Genomic DNA, 20397 nt, shown 5'->3' with positions numbered 1-20397 from the left:
ACCATAATTTGCCTTCCCTAAATAATTTACTACATGTAATCAGCTTTCTTTCTCCTTTTTTAAAAAAATTATACTGCAAGAGAATTCCTGTATTTGCTGTGGAACCTGGAAAGAGGAAAAATAGAAGACAAACAGAGAAAATGATGAGCAAAGCCAATTAGAGGTCTGTAGTCAGTTATGGTGTTCTCTGGAGGGAAAGAAGCAACACTACAGCCTTGTCCAGAACAATAACCAAGAGGGTGTTAAAGGCAAGGAAGCTTTTTAGACAGGAAAAATATACTAGTGGGAGATGCCCACCTACTATTAATAGAAAACCATGTTAACTCAGAAAAATTTGAGAATTCCTTTCCATAATTAAGATACTCAAGAACAAGGTAAATATTAGACAAGAGAGATCCAAAACTGAAATGCTTGTAACAAAGTCAACATGTTCCCCCAGGACAAAGGTTTTATTTGCATATGCATGGGAGAGGGATGCTACTGTTTCTAATGGTTCCCATGTAAATGGTTAGGTATAGATTTAGATTAACTGGCTTTCAAAGGATGAAATGGGATTTCCATATGGCTGTTGGGGGTAATGTCCTCCTAAAAAGTGTTATACTGTATCTCTCCAGACTTGAAAAATTACAAATTTTTTGTCTTTCCCAGATTTTTCCACTGAACTCCAACTGCCTATTGGACCTCTCCCCTTGATATTTAATAGGCATTTTGAACTCACATTTTCAAATTGGAATTCCTTATTTTCTCCTATAATCTGCTCCTATATCTCAATAAATGAGGTCTTTCCTAGCTGCTCAGGCTAAAAGCTTGGTGTTATGACTCCGCCCCTTCTCTCATACCCCACACATCCAACCAAAGAGCAAATCCTGTCGGTTCTATCTTCAAAACGTATTCATTTTCTAAATACTTCTCACTACTCTCGCTACCTCCTCTAGGCCCAAGCCATCAGAATCTCTCCTCTGGATTATTATAAGAGCATCCAATTGGTTTCCCTTCTGCACTTTTTCATCTACACTTTTTTTTCCCCTCAACATAGCAGCCAAAAGGATCCTTTAAAAATGTAAGTTAGATATCACCCCCAGCTCCTCAATGGCTTCCTACTTCAGGCAAAGCCACATCCTTACAAGGGCCAACAATGTCCTACAGGATCATTCTCTCCTTAACTTTCTGACCTCAGCTCCTACTATTCTTCCCCTCACTACCTCAGGCCCCAAGAAACTCCTTCTCTTGCCATGAGGCCTAAGTACTTGCTCTTCCCAAAGAGTCAATTGCCCAGCCTCCCTACCTCCTTTAGCTGTTTGCTCAAAGGCCACCTTCTCTCTTTGATGCTTTTTCTTGACCACTCAATTGAAAAGAGGCAAACAGCCCTACACTGGCATTCTAGAGCTATCCAACCGACATAATATATATTAACTTCTTTTTTGTTTTATGCTCTGTACATCCCTCCTAAAATGTAAGGTTCAAAAGAGAAGAAACTTCTTTTCTGTTGTGTTCACTTCCCTTTCCAGTATCCAATAGAGTGCCTGGGAAGGAAAACACACTCAATAAAGGACTGTAGAAAAAACTGATGAATGACTCTTATGTATAAGTCAAGGTTATTTTGTTTCCTGTCACTCAAAGTCAATCTACAAGTTCCTACTCCCATGCCTGCCACAGAATGAGTGATCAATTAACTTTTGAAGTTCTTCCCCTATGGGGTCAAAATATATGAAAAACTAAATGAGCATTGGGTCTTTTTTCCTTAAAATATGTAGTTTGACAGGCAGCTACTGTCATCACAGAGATGGACATATTTACATGAAAAAGAGCCTACCCCATTGATCAATTATCAATCTATATTTAAAGAAAAGCTATTCTAGGAAGAAGGGAAAGATTACCTAAGATCATATTTTCTTTAGGTTTTCCTTTGCATGCAAATAACTTTTTAAGCATTTATATTACTTATATGATTTATCATAAAAGCATCCATATAGCATTTCTTAATAATTCTGGGCTAGTAAATTTACTTTTTATTTTTAAGCCAAAAGCAAACACATTCAGAAAAAAATAACTGCACAGGTGTTGGAGAGTTGTTGCTTTTAAACGTTGTTTAGTAATAAAACCCTTTCTCAAAAGAAATATTATGTCAAATTTCAAAAATTTGAAATGAAAAGTATGTCAAATTGAAGCAGAAGAGGGAAAATAGAAACCATTTTCCCAATTCCATTCCCCATGTAAGTTTGTTCAGTTTGGGAAAATACATTGAGCTGCACACATTTATGAATTTTTGACTTGAATTTTTGGAAAAGGGCAATAAAATTTTTGACAACATTAATCTCCAAGATTCTTGGTATTTGCAGAATTTTTAAAGCTTTGGATAACTTTCAGGGAAAACAGAGTTGGAATCTGTTCCAAAAGCCTGAAAACCTATATTACCACTCTGCAATAATACATTTATTCACATATATCCATGTTTACTTTATCATTAATGACAGCATAGGCAGATGCATGTCAACAAGGAACAATCACTGAAAAATAATTACATGTGTATAGAATATTTGTACCATGTTTACTAGTGCTGTTTAAGCTTTATACATATTTATACATATTAATTTCTTTAATCCTCACAAACATCTGAATTAAGTACTACAATTATCCCCATTTTATAGATAAGTAATTGAGGCCCCAAGAGGATAAGTAACTTGTCCAAGGTCATACTTTTAGTAAGAAGCCGAGCTGGAGTTTAAACCCCTATTGTCTAACTTCGGAGTCTGTGATTTTCCAAATATCATCTTCTATAATTTAAGTGGGATCACATTTGTATTCTGCCCACTAAAATAAATGGATGGAGTTATTAGAGGTATCACTACCTGTCAGTAAAAAATTCCTTAAATTCAGAAGGATATATGAATTCAATTTTTAACTGGTTTAATATTTCCACACAGTGAAATAAGAAAAGGATATTTCACAAGCTCATCAACAATCACCCTTAAACATTAAACCATCCCACAATTTAATGATAAAAGATTTCCACATATGACCATGACTGTAATTTCTGTTCACTGTTTCATAATATTCATAGATGATGGTTCTAGCACCAGGCAGTTACAGGAGTTACAGGAGTGATGGCAACAACTATTCATTCAAGATTTTTCAAGTTACTTAAATCCTGTCTGATTTCTGGGGAGCAGCTTTCAATTATGCAGCATCTGATCATCTCCACGCCGCTTCACCCTACAGGATATGCTGTTGTATATCAGCATTGCCAGCAGTGAGATTCAGCAAAAAGCATAAACATATTTACTCCATCTACTCCTTAGGTTTCTTTGTGGTATACTATTTTGCTACATTAAGCTACCCTTTCATCTACCTTGTTTATAATTTCCCACTTCATGTTGCAAAATTGAGGTGCAGTAAAAACTGCTTCATAGCCAGCAGTCTAAAAGAACTCCAAGATCTTAGTTGTCACTGGTGATACTGCCCTGTTACTTAATGTTAGCTATGGCTCATGGGTGACACTGATGGAACTACTCAAGTAGCTATTTCAAATCTGTAACTGGCCACAAACCTGCAAATACTGTAAACTGTTAGTTTCTCCAGAAGATTAATGCTATATTGATGCTACTTTTAGTCTGCTAACTTCCAAAAAGATATAAAGGTCTTTCTGTTGTGGTTTTCTTCTTCATCATCATCTATCAGCTCAAGCAGCAGCAGATTCAAGAAATGTTCCTAGTTCAGTATCTCAAAAAGCAACCTTTAGCAGCAAGTAGCTCTTCCATGCCCAGTGTTCCTCAATGTCAGTCTAAAGAATCCTTAATCCTTTCCCTGATTTTGGCCATGTTCTTTCTATTTCACCATACTGCTTTCCAATATAGTTTATATTTAGACTATAAAATAACTCATACACCTCACAGCCAAATCTCCAATTTAGACTTTTGATGCACAGTCTATATAGATAATCCCAGAAATAAACTGCTAAGATTTAAATAAAATGCTGTTCCATTAGACAACTTGGACCTTGTGACCCCTTACCAGGACACCAATCTTGTAGTGGCACTATAAATGTTTTCCATAAATAGATTAGCAGATAATCCAGAGTTGTACTTGCCTTTATCACCTACCTGCTTATAATAAAATTAAAACTACTATATTATCAAAATTAAGAAAAGCTGGTAAAGAAACAAATGTATGGATATAGTGAGTAAAAGCAAAAGACAAAACAGAAAAAAAACCTTCGTACATTTCAGTGTAAATGAATTCATTCTAAAAGGAAATCCAGGAGATGTCACAGACATAGCTCTCCAATTAAATGTGAATGTTCACAAATATATTTATTTAGAATTATTCGATATTTTTTGGGCATGCACTAATTTGTGTCTATTCAAAAAAAGGAAAAAGGCATAGTTATAATTATTTAAAGTCATATGATAATTCATGATTTGTGTAAGAACCTTAGATATAGTTAAATTACTGACGAGCAGCCAACACAGCAGGTCCATAGTCTCTTCATTCAACTAATCTGATAAGGTAGGAAATCATTCATTATAGGCTATCCTATTCTACAGTAAAGGAACTAGAAGCAAACAAAAAAAAAAAATGTCTTTAAGTTAGAATGCATTTTTGTGCTCTTCTTGGCAATTCAATTAAAGCCGTATTCCACACAGTCTTCAACACTAAAGTGTTGTATTATAAACACCCCCAACCACCAACATTGTGTCCTGTCAATTGATTTCATCATATTGGCAGAAATGTAATGTGTATCTTCATAAAACTCTAATACCCTACAGCTGATTTGAAACACCAAATGAAGTATATATCTCCCATAAGTTATGAGGCCCCAACCCCTCACCTCCATGACAAATAAACAATGTATGAGCAATAATACCTGTTGCCCAATGGTATTTTTTTATTAATTTACTATCTGCACGTGAAATATAAAATGCAATTGAATTAATAACTAATTCTGAACACAGAAAATATATCAAACTCCCTAATAAATTTTAATTGGTATTTTTGGGAGGCTATATAGCAGGAGGAGGTTAATAGAAGCCTTTGAAAACACTGCCTGCTTGTTATAGCAGATGAATTTGAAATTTTCAAACATTATGCAGTTTCCAGGTGGCAGCCACCTGGAAACTAGGTGTTCTAAGAGCTCACAGTAGGTGAATAAAAGACAACATTTGGTATTTAGCACAGTATTTATCATAAAATGCTGGAAAAGCATGAGGAAGAACTAGAAATCAGCATGTATATTTGGGCAGAAAAATATTTTGGTAAGAACAAAGAATTACTAAGTAAATGCATAGAAATAAAGTCTTAAAAGCTGAAAGAGATATAAAATTGAGGGGGAAAAATCAAATATAAAATATCAAAGAATGTTCCTAAAAGCTAGAAATGTGGAACCTGAGAAAGTACAAAAAGTAGAAATAAGCTATCACTGAACATACTCTGAAAATACACCGAATATTGCTCTTTTTTTAGTAGATAATTCTATTCCCAGCAGGCCCAGAAATAGTCCCAGGTCTAGAGTAGGAGTTTTTGTATAGTGGTCTAAGGATTTTTTGGAAAATCTGTAAGTTTATACTCAAGGAAGGAATGGAATAACCAAGAAATTTAGATGAGATTCCCAGTAATAACAGGAGAAAGCACCAAAGGGAAGGTGACATTTATGTAAGTTGGTTGACGAAGGAGAGAACTAGATAGACAATATTCTAGGCATCAGCAGCCGCTTCCCATAGCATTAATCACGACAGAACCCACCACACACCTCCATGGTGAAGTGCTGAAGGCTATAAACAGACATGGCAAATGAGAGAAAGGAAATCAGAAGAAAGGGGATTTTCTCAAGAAGATAAAATTTGTGAGGAGGGGTTAAGGCATTAGGAATCAAGAGGCCCATTTGGGGACATATTAAGATCCTGACACCTAGCAGGCATGATGATGGTAATGACAAGTAAGCTGTTGGATATACAAGTTTGAAAAGAAAGTGTGAAATATAAATTTGTAAGTTATTAGCATAACGATGGTATTTAAATCCTTGGATATTTAAGAGATCACCCAAGGAGAAGCTGTAGGGAGGAAAAAAAGAAAAGAGTAGGGTTCAGTGTTAGCTGACTAACAACAGTAATACTGAGAGTTTGTACAGAAGAAGAGGAGGGCAGAGAGGATACTGAAAGTAAGGGGGAGGAGTCAGTTGGAAAAGAAGCCAGTTGTGAGTGAAAGACTTGAAAGACTGGTTTTACTCTAAGGCACAGAAACTATACCTTGTAACTGTGGCAAGACAAGTAAAGTTTCTGACACGAAGTAAACACTCAACGAATATTTATTAAATGAGTGAATAAATAAATGAGTTACAGAGTAACTTGGTTGGCATTTCTGGAATTCAGAGTCAATTATCTAAAATTCAGAATCAAATAGTGGAAATATATATAGAACTATGATCACCCTAAAAAAGATAGGGCTGATGGGGAAGCAGACTTGGCCCAGGGGTTAGGGCATCCGCCTACCACATGGGAGGTCCGCGGTTCAAACCCCGGGCCTCCTTGACCTGTGTGGAGCTGACCCACGCACAGTGCTGATGAGCGCAAGGTGTGCTGTGCCACGCAGGGCTGTCCCTGCGTAGGGGAGCCCACGTGCAAGGAGTGCACCCCATAAGAAGAGCCACCCAGCGCAAAAGAAAGTGAAGCCTGCCCAGGAATGGTGCCACACACAGAGAGAGCTGACACAACATGATGACGCAACAAAAAGAAACACAGATTCCCGTGCCTCTGACAACAACAGAAGCGGACAAAGAAGAATACGCAGCAAACAGACACAGAGAACAGACAACTGGGCTGGGAGGTGGGGGAAGGGGAGGTAAATAAATAAAAAATAAATAAATCTTAAAAAAAAAAAAAAAGATAGGGCTGAGGAGATGACACTGTAAACTTACCTTGGTTTTTACATTAAAATACCCAACAAACACACTTTTATGACATTTTCTACTCAGGAATAAAATGACATCCCAAATTTTAAAAATAAACAGGTTTTTGTTTCATAGGTCAGTCAATTCATTTCAATTCTCTAGATCAGAGAAAAATGTATTCATCTCTTAGAAGTACATACAAGAAATATTACAAAGGTATATAGAAATACAGTAATAGCCCAAAATATTTTCACTGAAACACATCAGAAAACCTGTAAGCCATTATCTTTCAGAAAAGAAGCAGTGCTAATGAAGTAGATTTTTGAAAATTGTCATATGAGTAAGCTCATTAGTTGCAATGAAAAGTTCCCCTACTGATCTAGGAGCACCTAATGACCAGGACTTGTAATGTCTCAAAAACAAAGGTACTTTTAAATTCATGTGATAGTTTACTGAGGAGATTTCAAATCTGGAAACTTTGAAGTGATAATATATAAGAGCACCGAAATTCACCAAAGTCCACAAAGATGTTTCATCCAAAACATTAACCTATTCTTCTAAAACCTTATTAATAGGGTAATATAACCATAGAAAGAAATTATGACCAACAATTATACCCACACTATTAAAAAAAATTTCAGTTACAGCTTTTCTATTTCAAATATGAAGCTGCTGCTCCCTATGAAACTTAGCAGTAGCTGCTGACCCATACAAGCACACATGCCTCAAGTGGAACAGGTGGAAACTAAACACCCTGAGGTTGCAGAAGTCCCTGCTAAACACAGAAAACAAACAGAAAAATCAAAGTTCCAAGTTACTACTCCGCAAGCCCTTATGAATATTAAGTATGTTTTAAAAGCAAAAAGGATAATATTTATATAGAATTTTAATTAGAAGTAAATGTCATGATATTTTAAAAACCTATTTTATATCAAAGATTACTAGGATATAAATTCTACAATTAAAAAAATACATTTAAAGAAGTATGTTCCAGCTTATTCTTCAGTCTTAGAAGTAGTACGAAGAATTTCTGGTCAAGAAATTCAAACTGTTATTATCGTATATTTTTGCACTGAATTCATTTTTGCTAAAGAATTAATGTTGATATAAACTATTAAACACTCAACTATCTTTTCCCCAGAAAAAGAACTCCCTCACATTTCAAGGTGCTTTGCCCCACCTTTCATCAATTACATCTGTTACTTAGCAAGCTCAATGTTCACCAAGAACACCCAATTTCAGAGTTCCAGGGTTCAAACCCAGGGCCTCCTGACCTGTGTGGTAAGCTGGCCCACGCACAGTGCTGATGCGCGCAAGGAGTGCCATGCCACGCAGGGGTGTCCCCCGCGTAGGGGAACCCCACGCGCAGGGAGTGCGCCCCATAAGAAGAGCCACCCTGTGCGAAGAAAGCACAGTTTGTCAGGTGTGGTGCCGCACACATGGAGAGCTAACACAAGATGATGCAACAAAAAGGACACAGATTCCTGGTGTCATTGACAAGAATGCAAGTGGACACAGAAGAAGACACAGCGAATGAACACAGAGAGCAGACAACTGGGGGGTGGGGGAAGGGGAGAGAAATAAAATTAAATAAATAAATCTTTCAAAAAACAAAAACAAACAAACAAAAAAAACCACCCAATTTCAATTCCTTTTCATTCAATTTCCTCAAATATTCCAAAATTTCAGAGATCTCACTTTAAGAAAGTCAACTTAACTGAGTTAATGAACTAATCAGTTAAAAGCTATTTTGAGAATTATTGAGTTAGTTTTAATGTTTCTTCTCATTCAGTCTGTGTCTTGTTGCTCTATCTCACATGGATTATTATGAGAAAATAATTGGATAATTTTTTCTTCTTAAATTCCATTAGAACACCTATATATGTGGGTATTCTTATAGCATGGCTTTTTAAAAGTAGTATTATAGGGCAAAGTAAGTAAATTCACTATCACTAGAACAAGAGGTAGTGGTAGTGAAAAATAAAGGGCATCTCATCCAATCATCTGATTATGTCCAGATGAAATACTATAATCCCCATTTTATAAAAAAAAATTCAAAGAGGAATGAACGATAAAGGTGTTTTTTACATTTATGAAGGAATATTCAGTATAATATGGAAAAAATTAATTATCCTTTGTTAAGTCAGCAAATTCCAAAATTAGGAAGGAAATAGAGATTAGAAAAATAATTTGACATTACTAATGACCAGTGGTCCACACAGAAAGAATACAGTTGCTCCACCTCTTTCTCTCTCTCTCTCTCTCTCTCTCTTTCTTTCTTTATGCTTCGCCTCTAGGCAGGTCTAGGACCCTCTTTTTTTTTTTTTTTTTTTTACCAGAATGTCCCAGGGATCTAAGTCAGGTCCTACATATGGTAATCAGGAGCTCAATTGACTGAGCCATAGATGCTTCCCCTCCAACACTTTCAAATTAGTTTTCTTCCAAAAAGTTTTCATAAATCACTTATTTGGAATCAAGTAGACTTTTTTTCCATAGAATTAACAAAATATATAGATGAAAGTGGATTCTTAAAATGATCTAGAAATTTCATATAAATCATATTGTAACAAAGTGTTAATGAAGGCCCCCATTCTTTCTGAGATCCTTTATTACCTAATCTAAGCTCAAAGTAGGTGAAGGAAACAGGTTAGAAATTTGGGCATTAGGAAGGAGAGAGTGGAATCTCTGGCAGTTTGGTGTTTATAAGGACAAAGAGCTCCTGGGGCAAGGCCAGTGAGGCTAGATGAGAAACGCAAACAAAGGGGAGCACACCAATTGGTGGTGCTGAGCTCAATTACACAATAATACTCAGTATGTGTTCAACCACACTGAATCAAGGGAGCATTCACACTGGCCTCGGCAGAAGAGGGTCTAGCAGCAGAGGGTGGGGTGGGCAATCATTCACAAAATTTAAACTGCAAAGTAATTTAGTTTTGAATATAGAGCCTTGGTATCTAACGAAACAAATTAATCTCCTAACTCCCATCAGGACAACTCCTAAACTCCTACACCCTTCTCTTTATTTAAAAATTAGATAATCATACGGAAACATTCCTACAAAGTGGAAAATATATAGAAATAAAAGATATTATTTTCTGTCTTTAATTGAAGACCCAGAGCAATCAAACATTTTCTATAAAATCACAAACCTTTACTAGCTTTGTCTAAATGTCCCAAATCATCCACAAAATTCAGGATATCTGGATACTTTTCTTCACATATTTCCACCAGAAAATGAAGCAGTGTTGTTTTCTGATCAGCTGATTTTGTGTCCTTTAGCTAAATAGAAAAAGAGGGAAAAAAAACAGAGAATCAAAAATATTTTGATAATCTATTTATGCTAATACTATATTTTTAGATAAGAAATAAATGAATTGTAACATTAATTCTACTTTCAAATAATAAATATTTAAATAATAAGAAAGTTACATTTTTTTTGGTTTGGTCAAAATCATTAATATTTGTTGTAAAGAAGGAATAAGTTTAATCTAATCTAGTACGCAATGTTTTATGGAAAAAATATATATGGTGATATGCCTAGGAAAATTAGATAACTTAAAAGTCTGTACAATAATAATATTTAAAACAAACAACTTTGGGCATTCATCTATTCGGCCATGTTTACTGAACACCTACCAGATAGTGGAGGAATTGAGGATACAACAACATATAAGACACAGAGTATTTCCTCAATAAGCTGTTTGGTGAAGAAAATAGAAAAGAAAATATGTACTTACCTTGGTGTTACAATTAATATAGTAAAAGTATCATCAAATAATATCTAGGAGGATATGCCATCTAAACAGAATCTTAGAAGGAAGTTGTATGCAACAAGTGGGGGTTGGGGAGAGGAGAAAATTTCAAAGGGCAATTTCACAGGCAGATGGAAGTAGCAATTTGAAAAGGGCCAAAGACAAGGAAGAATATGATACATGTGAGAAGTCAGAAGAACTCCAGAAAAAAAGTATTCATATATTGGAGAGGGTGAGTGGTAGGAAAAGTGGAAAGATATAAATCTGAAAAGACAAGCAAATAAAAGGGAAGGGAATTTTAAGCTGAATGAGAGATGGTCAGGTGTGAATGTAAGCTCCCACGGTAGAGTACATGAAAGATGAACACAGCAATATTAGGGGGAAGAAGAGCTGAAGTTAATAGTCTAGGCAAGGCAAGAAGATAGCCTGAACTGAGGTGATGCCCTGGAAACCAGAACAAGGGACAGGGTGGGTCTGGAAACTCAGATGATGCTGTCAATTGAGGCAGGGCAGAAAGGATCAGAAACAGATTTCAGTAGGGTGAGAAAGAAGATAATTTGGTTTTGTTTTGGACAAGTTGAGTTTGAAGCTTCTATGAGACATCCAAGTGGAAATGAGTTTATATCCCTTCAGAACATTTTTACTTGGATGTCAAAAAGCTAACAAAATTCATTAAATAAACCAAAATAAGGATTAGAATGAAAGGAAGGAGGACAGAGGCTTTTGAGAAGAAGAGCAGGTTGGACGCACTCTAATCTGGAAAGGTCATGAAATACCACCAGAAGGGAGAGGTGGTTAAACTAAAAGTTAAGTGATAAAAAGGAATTAGCTGTGGTTTTGTAGCTTCCCTTACAACTGAGTAATCATTCAGAGCAGATACATATAAGGAAAAGAAATCACTCTTTTCATACCAGAATTTAATTTAGAGCTGGAAATTCTTGGCATACCTAACTGTGCACAGTCCTATTTACTTACTTCCTTTCCAACAATTTCTTATTTTAAAATAGACTTCTATGTAGATACTACCATATGTAAGAATTTTCAAATTCTACATCACTAAATATTATATCACCACCAGAAAAGTATTGAATACTAGTTAATATCCAATAGTAGAAGGAGAGAGATTCTATGCCATCACACATACTGGTGCATATCGCTACTCACTGATGCAAAAACTAACAAATCTTTGGAAACATTGAGCTACACTCCTAGGCAGCCTGATTTTCACATGATTGCTCAGACCATAGGTTTAAATGCTATGTTGACCTACTCAACCTATTAACCATAAGAATGGCTCTTGGCACTTTAAAAACTGACAGCATATGAAATGTAGTCCATTGTTTGATGCCTTGTTTATAGGGAATAGAGATTTCACAACATCTAACTATTTTGAAAAATGATGTGATTAAAGCTATAATATAAATTGCTACTAACATGTATGGATGACCTGGAAGTGCTAAAAACTACTTACATAGCCTTGGACAAGTTACTAGGCCTTAGTTTTCACAAGGATAAAAATAAGAAAATGGAACTGGACACTTTCTACTCTAAAATTATTTTGTGCATTATAGGGACCTAAGTATTAGCACATGCAGTGAAATCTACTTTTGAAAACAATACTAGAATAAAAATGAAACTTAGCTCTAATCTCAGTTCGGAAGTTATTTTTGCATGTTTGGGTCAGTTGGAACCCCTCTCTGGGCTTCAGTTAAAATATATATAAAACAGAGATTATACATAAATATATTAATATATCTACACACAAATAAACCTGAGAATGTTAAACCTGATTTGCAAAAGTTACAACTCTATAATTGCATCCATACTGTCATCTAGAATACACAAACCCAGAATAGGAATGGCAAACTCTCACAAATATAATAGTTTTCTCTTGTACAGCACCAGAATTAGCATAAAAGATGTCTTCATTTTCTTCACCTTTTTTTTTTAAAGCACCCCAGTAGTGAAGTTTTTATTCCTCACAGCATTTAACTACTAGGGGAACCCTGTCTTGGCTCTGGACTTTCAGCTCCTGACTGTCACCAGTCTTCAACCTTCTTTCTGAAGCAGGCCAGTAAGATGGGGAATCAATAGATGAATCTGGAACCTGACAAGAAGTCCACGTGGACATCAATAACCCCAAGATGGCTGCTGGAAAACTCTCACAATAAATCAAATTTGGAATGGGATTTCCTCCAGAAGACAGGAGAAGCCCTGGATATTCTCCAGGGGACTTATTAGTGGGACTTCCTGGGGGACTGATGGGTGGGGTAATCAATCAAAACAGCAAACAGCTGGGACTCCTCCCCTGCCATTAGCAAAGGGGTGGAATAATTAATGGTTTAAAAAGCAGGTGCAAAGGCTGAACTAGCTAGCTCTCTTAGAGCCTTTGGACGCTGTGGGAAAGGGTTAAGTTTAATTTTCACAAAGGGAAGCCAGAACTGGCTATGCCATTGGAGGAGGGAGGGAAAGGGGTACTAGTGGCTTTGGCATATCAGGAATTTGAAAAGTAGCACCAAATCGAGAAGGACCAATGGTGAGAAGTGGGGGCAGGGCCAAAGCGAGAGGCGCCAATGGTTAGAAGCGGGGGTGGGGCCAAAAGTTAAAGTGGGGACAACATTAGAAAAGCATGCCAGGAGTGAAAGCGGCCTGTAGCCTGGCCAGCCCACCAGAGTGTAGAGAGCAGGGGAGCAGCGACTGAGAACGGGAACTGCCTAAGTTAGTTAGATGTCTCAGATAGGCTGTAACCCCTGAAGTACCCAATCAATGGGGAATAGGGAAGGGACCTGCGTGTTAGGTCTAGAGTACAAATGTCAGAATTTCTTGCAGTTTGGGCGCCAGCCATTTTATGCAGGTCACGCCAGTTCTTGCAAAATGGTTAATAAAATTCTTTTCTCCTCCACAATCGGGTGAACTTTTGTTTTCTTACAGATGCAGCTTTCTTTCTAATAACCTCTGTTCTTGCCTTCTGCACCCTGCTCTTGCCATGTCCCCTGGCATGGATCAACACACGCAAGTAAAACCTGGGCATTTATAATCTATAATGGGAAATTGTAGTTTGTAAATCAGCTTGCTTTATCACTTTTCAGCCTCTTCCTCTCTACCTGGGACCCATGACCTGGTATTTTCTCCCATTTCTCTTCCCTCCCTGCCTTAATAAATTACTGGCCTAACTAACCTGATGTGCTCTTGAAATTCATTTCCGCAGCACAGTCAAGAACCTAGACAAAATCTGGTTACACTTCTATGGTGCTTTCATGTGAATTCACTTAAACAACCTGCATGGAATGTTTATTAAGACCAGTGCCGTCTACCTCTATAATTTGTTAAGCCTCTAAAGAGTTTTCTAGTAGTATTTGTGATATAGATAAACAGCCAGCAGCAGCTAGGAGAGCACTGATTAGCAAGCAGCATCTTAAGTCTAATATTAAAAATTATACTTACTGCATAGTAGCAAATGGAAGCACAATTCTCCCATCCTCCCAAAATCTGTATTTAATAATTATGAAACTAAATCACTCAAAATTCCAATAAATGCATTTGAAAGTAAACCTAATAAATGGTAAAAGGCTCAGATAAGAAGGACAGAAAATGATCTTCGTTGATAATGCTCTGTGTCTCATTACAACCTGCTATGCTGCTTCTAAATTCCAGGCAGAGATTCTTGACATATATCCTAACATTATCTGGAAAAATTATACAATCCTGCTTTGATCACAACATTCCCTCCCTTTCTCCCTCCCCAAAGTACTTAAAAACAAACAAAAACAAGCCTTCCAAAAGCAAGAAAGCACATCAAAACATAATGTATTAAGAATGTCTCTATCTATTGGCTCATTATCTTTTTCCTTTCCTTAGTAAACATTAACAACTAAAAAGGCACGTTTTACTTCTACATAGCATTCATATCCTAATCAGCCATTGAGCTAGGATAAGAAAAGCTTGAGCGATAGTGATAATTTTGCTGAAGAGGAAGAACAACTTAAGCAGACTTTGTAATGCTAATACTTGGAAAGAAAATGAAGCAAAAATATGTGCCTTAAAAATGCGTTCAGGTTAAGAAATACACTTTAAATTGTAACAGACATTGCTTGACAGGATTCCTTTTTTTTTTTTTTGACAGGATTCCTTTTACATTATTGTCAAGAGATTTATTTTACTGATGAGTAATCATCTCTGTTAAATAGAATTTCTTATTTATATATTGTTTCTTTAAGGCGCATTTAATGTGGCACAGATGTCAAATAACAAAAAGATGGATGGTGTTTCTACAACCACTCTGTTCATTCCAGAAAAAATAATGTTAAAAGAACATCCGGTAATAAATCATGGCCTAGTTGTATGTCTGGAGAACTTCTTTGTAGCTACAATGCAAGATTTTAGAATATTTTTAAAAGTATTCAGCACATATCTGGATGACACTTAGAAAATATGCCATTGTTTTACTCACAAGGAAGAAAATTCATAAAATAAAAAGCATCTTCTTGGTGGTCTTTAGAATCCAAAGAACTATAACCCCTTACATTTTTGAATAAGAAAACATATCTTAAGAATATTGTCAAATAAGTATATCTTCTCCCCATTATTATGTCCCTAGAATCTAAGAATATATCAAAACAGCAGTGACTTTTTAGTTGTTGGAGACATTGTTGAACAACAGAAACCTGGCAAAATTATAAGAACCTTATAATGGCCCATAAACATTCTACAAGACCACCAAATTGTGAATAATAATAATATTGAGGATGATTGAAGTACTTATTATTTCTTTGGCATGTACTATGAGCCAGGGACTAGCCAAATAACATAATACATGTTAACTTAACACAAACACCATAACTATAAAGAAGGAATTATTAACCCATTTTTAAGAGAAGAAAATCAAGATTGAGAGAGATCGTGTAGCTTGCCCAGATTACAAAACTAATAACTGGTGGAGCCAAGATTTGAACCACGGTCGGTATGAATCCAAAGCTCTTAATCACTATGCAATATAGTTTATCTACAAAAGCCATTATTTATTCTAGCTTATTATTACTCCCCAAATGAAACAAAGTTCTAGAAACACAGGGTCAAAAATGGTAGTAAGACAAAGATAGAACATTAATGCAACTTAAAATACTACTTATGATCTGCTAATTCTACCCTGGAAAGCCTCTAAAAAACAGACACCCTCTTCCCAATGTCATTTCTGAGAGCATGACAGTCATTCTATTGTTTCATCTATAAAATTAGTAAAATGCCATCAGAACTTGATTTCTATATTTCTAATAAATTACTGCTGACAAAATTTACACCAATATAATTGGAAGAAAATATACCTGTAAAGTTTAACCTTTAAAAGACACAAGTGTACTTACTAACATCATATCCCACCTTATATTCTTTGCTGAATAAAGTAGATTGTGTATGCATGAAATAACATCTCTAAGAATAAGTAAAAGGGATCCACATGAATATGGATGTATGCATACATACTAAGACTACATCATATTTGCTCAGATAGGAAGCTGAAAAAGTCAATAGTAGGTATAAATTCACTAGTAAGACCAATAACTATTACAGAATGGCAACTGTTTTTTTGTTATGCATAAATATATAGAGATAGATACAAAAAATAATTACTGTGTTGATTTATTATTTCAAATAGATTGCGTAACCCTCCAAAATGAATGACAATAAAAATCTTGACATCAATGAAACAAGATGTTTAGCATCATCTATGTCACTCTCATTGCCATTAATATCTGTAATAAAACTTCTATAATGGCTTTAAAGATATTAGAAATCAATAAATAATAGGTATAACTATTTTATGACATTCATACACAAAACCAACACATATTCATTACTTTTCACTTTAAAATGAAAATAAGAAGAGTGTTATATATTAAATTAGCAAGAAAATGCTTTTTAAAACTTGGACTTCTATAATTATAATAAGCTGGTTTCTACCATATCCGCATAGACATACTTTCCCTAAATTATGTTTAACATCTTGCTCTTAGATTTTAGTGAGCATAAAAATTGCTATGTGGAAAGCATTTTTGCATTTAGTAAAATTTGAATTTGATATTATTTATTCCATTATTCAGTGTTCTGTTTGTTAATTTATACTACCACCTTATTTCACAAAAGATTTAAAACAGCTTAATTCTCTTTATAAAAAGGACTATCAATTCCTTTAATATTTAGAGATTAGAAAACATTATGATCACAACAGACAAATGGGAAAAGAACAGGAATTAATAATTCACAAAGAAAGAAGTACAAGAAGAATACAAATATAGAGAAAAATGCTAAATTATCTGGTAGTCAAAGATATAAAAAATACAAGATCTTTTTCACCAGCTATAACAGATCCCTCTTCCAAACAAGAATGCTTTAGCCAAGAATATCTAATAATGGCAGGACTACAGTGACACTGGCACTTCTATACACTGCTCATGGTACACAAATCAGTAATATCCTTTAGGAAAATAATTTAATAATATATGTCAAGAGTTATAAAAATATTCGTGTTTGGGAGTGGTTTTAGAAAACTCAATGGAGTTCAATATTATCCAACCAAGCTGTGTAACAAAAGTGTTATTTTAGTGCATAGATCTCTTAACCTAATAGTAAGGATTTTCAATGTGAATGATAGATAAAAATTGGGGTAAATGCTTAGAAGGTGAATGTGTTTAAATTGTTAATATAAATGGATCAAAGACAATTTTAAATAATATGATGCTATTTTTTAATTAGAAAAAATACAGGAGCTTTAGAACTTTACAGTTTCAGTGGCGGATGAAGATCATGGTTAATAGTATAAATATAAGTGCTAGGACTATGGTAATACATGAGAAAATTACAACTAATGTACCTTATGGATGGTAGTTAACAGTAATATTATAATATTTTACAGCAATGGCAAGAAGACATTTCAATACTAAGGGACAATAGAGGGGATAAAGAGATATGAGATTTTATCTTTTGGAGTAATGAAACGCTCTAAAATGAGTTGATGATAGCACAACTCAGTGATGAAAATGAGAGCCACGGAGTTTATATTTTGAATGGATTGTACAAAGCTTGAGATTATATAAGACAGAGAATCCAGTGGTAGATGATGGACTGTCATTAATAGGATAGGACAAATATGAAAACATTCTCTCACGAAAGATAAATATATAATACTAACATAGGGTGTTAATAATTGGGGGGAAAATAGACCAAATGCAAGATATGACTATAGTTAATACGATTATTTTGTTGATCCTCTTTCATAGTTTGTAACAAACGTTTCAGAACCATACAAGGTTTTGGCGGTGGGGAGATGCATGGAAGTCCTGTATGATGATATGCACATTTGTTTTTTAAGTTCACGACTTTTACTGTACAGTTATTGCTTATGTATGTTCATGTATGAATGATATACCTCAATTTTTTTTTTTTTTTTAAAGAAAGAATAAAACTCATACTTGATAGGGAAGTGCATATGGGTCAAGCATTTGGTACCTGCCTACCACATGGGAGGTCCCGGGTTTGGTTCCCGGTGCCTCCTAGAGAAGACAAGCAGACAGCAAGCTGGCGCAACAGGCTGGCTTGATGAGCTGAAACAACAAGGAGACACAAAGAGGAAACACAATGAGAGACACAACAAAGCAGGGAGCAGAGGTGGCTCAAGCAATTGAGCACCTCTCTCCCACATGGGAGATCCCGGGTTCAGTTCCTGGTTCCTCCCAAAGAGAAAGATAAGCAGACGCAGAAAGCTCACAACAAATGGACACAGAGAGCAGACAGTGAGCACAAACAATGAGGTGGAGGGGAGAAATAAATAAAATAAATCTTAAAAACAACAACAACAACAACAAAACACCATACCTGATAAATCTTACATGGTATTTTTCAGAGTTTGTTGCTGTGATAGCGTAGTTCCACACTGAAAACATGGTTCAAAACCATGTACACACTCACTTCATCATCAAACTTCGCCTCTCTCAAAAGGCAGATATTTATAAATACTGTTGGCACAGTATTGCTATATAGATAATACACTGTATGTTTTGCCTCTGATCAGAAAATTAGCAACAGTGCAGATACTTGGTAAAAGAGAGGACTAAACAATAAGCTTCCTAAAGTGTCAGAACTTGGGTGTTTGTTTATTTAATTTTTGACTTTTATTTATAAAATGTATAAAAGTTAGGGACTGGGGAAAGCGGATGTGGCTCAAGCAGTTGGGCACCTCCCTTCCACATGGGAGGTCCTGGTTCAGTTCCCAGTGCCTCCGAAAAAAAGGAAGATGAGCAAACACATAGAGCTTGCAACAAACAGACACCAAGAGCAGACAGCGAGTGCAAACAACAAGGAAGGTGGGTGGGGAGAAATAAATAAATAAAATAGCTCTTTAAAATGAATAAATAAATCTAGGGATTAAACAAAACCAGTGATGGTTGGCTATATTCATCTTGAGAGTCATCTCTGATAAATAGTAACTGTCTAAGGAATGGTGTTGAGGAGGATTCTATGGGTGGGAAAACCTGGGTGGGAAAGGGACTTTGAAGAATAGCAAAGCTTGTAATGAATAAGAGACGCAAGATAATGGCACACAAGCAGTGTATTTGCTGTTCCTGAGTAAAGTCTATCTTATAATTCTATTAAAATAATAATTTATAATGCTTAATAGCAATTTTTTTAAAAACTCCACAAAGGTGGTATAACTAGAACTTTTCAAAAAAATTACCTAGTACCACTAATGATATATTTATTAGAAAATGCTAATATATTCAATGTGTAATGAACAAGTCAAAGAGGGTTAAGAATTCTAAATAGTTTCACATTGCTTTGCAAATCAGTATTTCAGTGATTTAATTGGCTGGATGCAAAATAAGAAAGGCATTTGTTACTTTTGAGTCTTTGGCTAAAAACTGCTTCACTTTAAAGGGAGCCAAAATTTATTGGTATGATTTTGCCAATCTGATAAAGAATAAAATACATGGTGAATGCATACGAAACAATGGATTTGTTGGGCAGAATTTTTTTCTTAAAAAATAACTTTATGATATAAAGGAAAAGGTGATATACAAGGATCAAAATTTCACAGAAAAGATTCACCATATTAACCTGCGCAACTGTGACAGGTACGCAGAATGCATGAGGCAGAGATATTCTGCCTCATGCTTATATAACCCCAAAAGTCTAACTACGTAGTGCAGAGCAGCCCAAAATAATTCAGGACAGTGGTTATCATCTTATTTCAGTTCCACTCTGTGCCTGAGATTCATGTTCCTTTTAAGTATTCTTTTTCAGAATATTACTCAGCTTGGAATGAAAAGTAACAGTTTTGAATTATTTCCACCACTCATGCTTGAATAAAGAAGTTAAGTTTCCTTTTTATTATTATTATTATTTTTGGAGTTGTGGTAATTAATTTTTCTGTGTTTTATAATTTTGTATATTTGTTTGCTGGTTCCTGACTAACAATCAAGAATTTTCCATTCTGAGGTTAATAAATAGGACAGAAGACAGATACATTCATTCTCAGTTCAGTTTGCATATTAAAATCACCTGGGGGAAATTTTTTTACAATGCCAATAATCAGGATCCACATTTATACATTCTGAGGTAACTGACCTCAGTATTTCTTAAGGTACTGCTGGTTGCAATGTCATTTTAGAAGAACTGTTTCTAATTTCAAGAAGTCACTCACTAGGATTGGTGGAGGCATTAAATAAAAATGAAATTAAATGTTTGACTTTAAAAAATCGGCCTCACCACAGT

The 20397-nt window shown here is 35.3% G+C and overlaps 1 protein-coding gene across 1 annotated transcript in view; it reads right to left on the bottom strand.

The window, feature by feature from the left end:
* DIAPH3 (diaphanous related formin 3) overlaps positions 1-20397 on the bottom strand; it is a 564743-nt gene that overhangs the window by 215363 nt on the left and 328983 nt on the right. The window contains exon 22 of the mRNA XM_058276598.1: positions 10033-10162. Coding sequence (XP_058132581.1) covers positions 10033-10162 — 130 coding nt within the window. The remainder of the gene's footprint in view (positions 1-10032; positions 10163-20397) is intronic.

This window comes from Dasypus novemcinctus, chromosome 15, assembly GCF_030445035.2.
Source record: "Dasypus novemcinctus isolate mDasNov1 chromosome 15, mDasNov1.1.hap2, whole genome shotgun sequence".
Lineage (NCBI taxonomy): Eukaryota > Metazoa > Chordata > Mammalia > Cingulata > Dasypodidae > Dasypus > Dasypus novemcinctus.
Note: the sequence above shows the minus strand (reverse complement) of the source record. Positions and strands in the feature narration are given on the sequence as shown.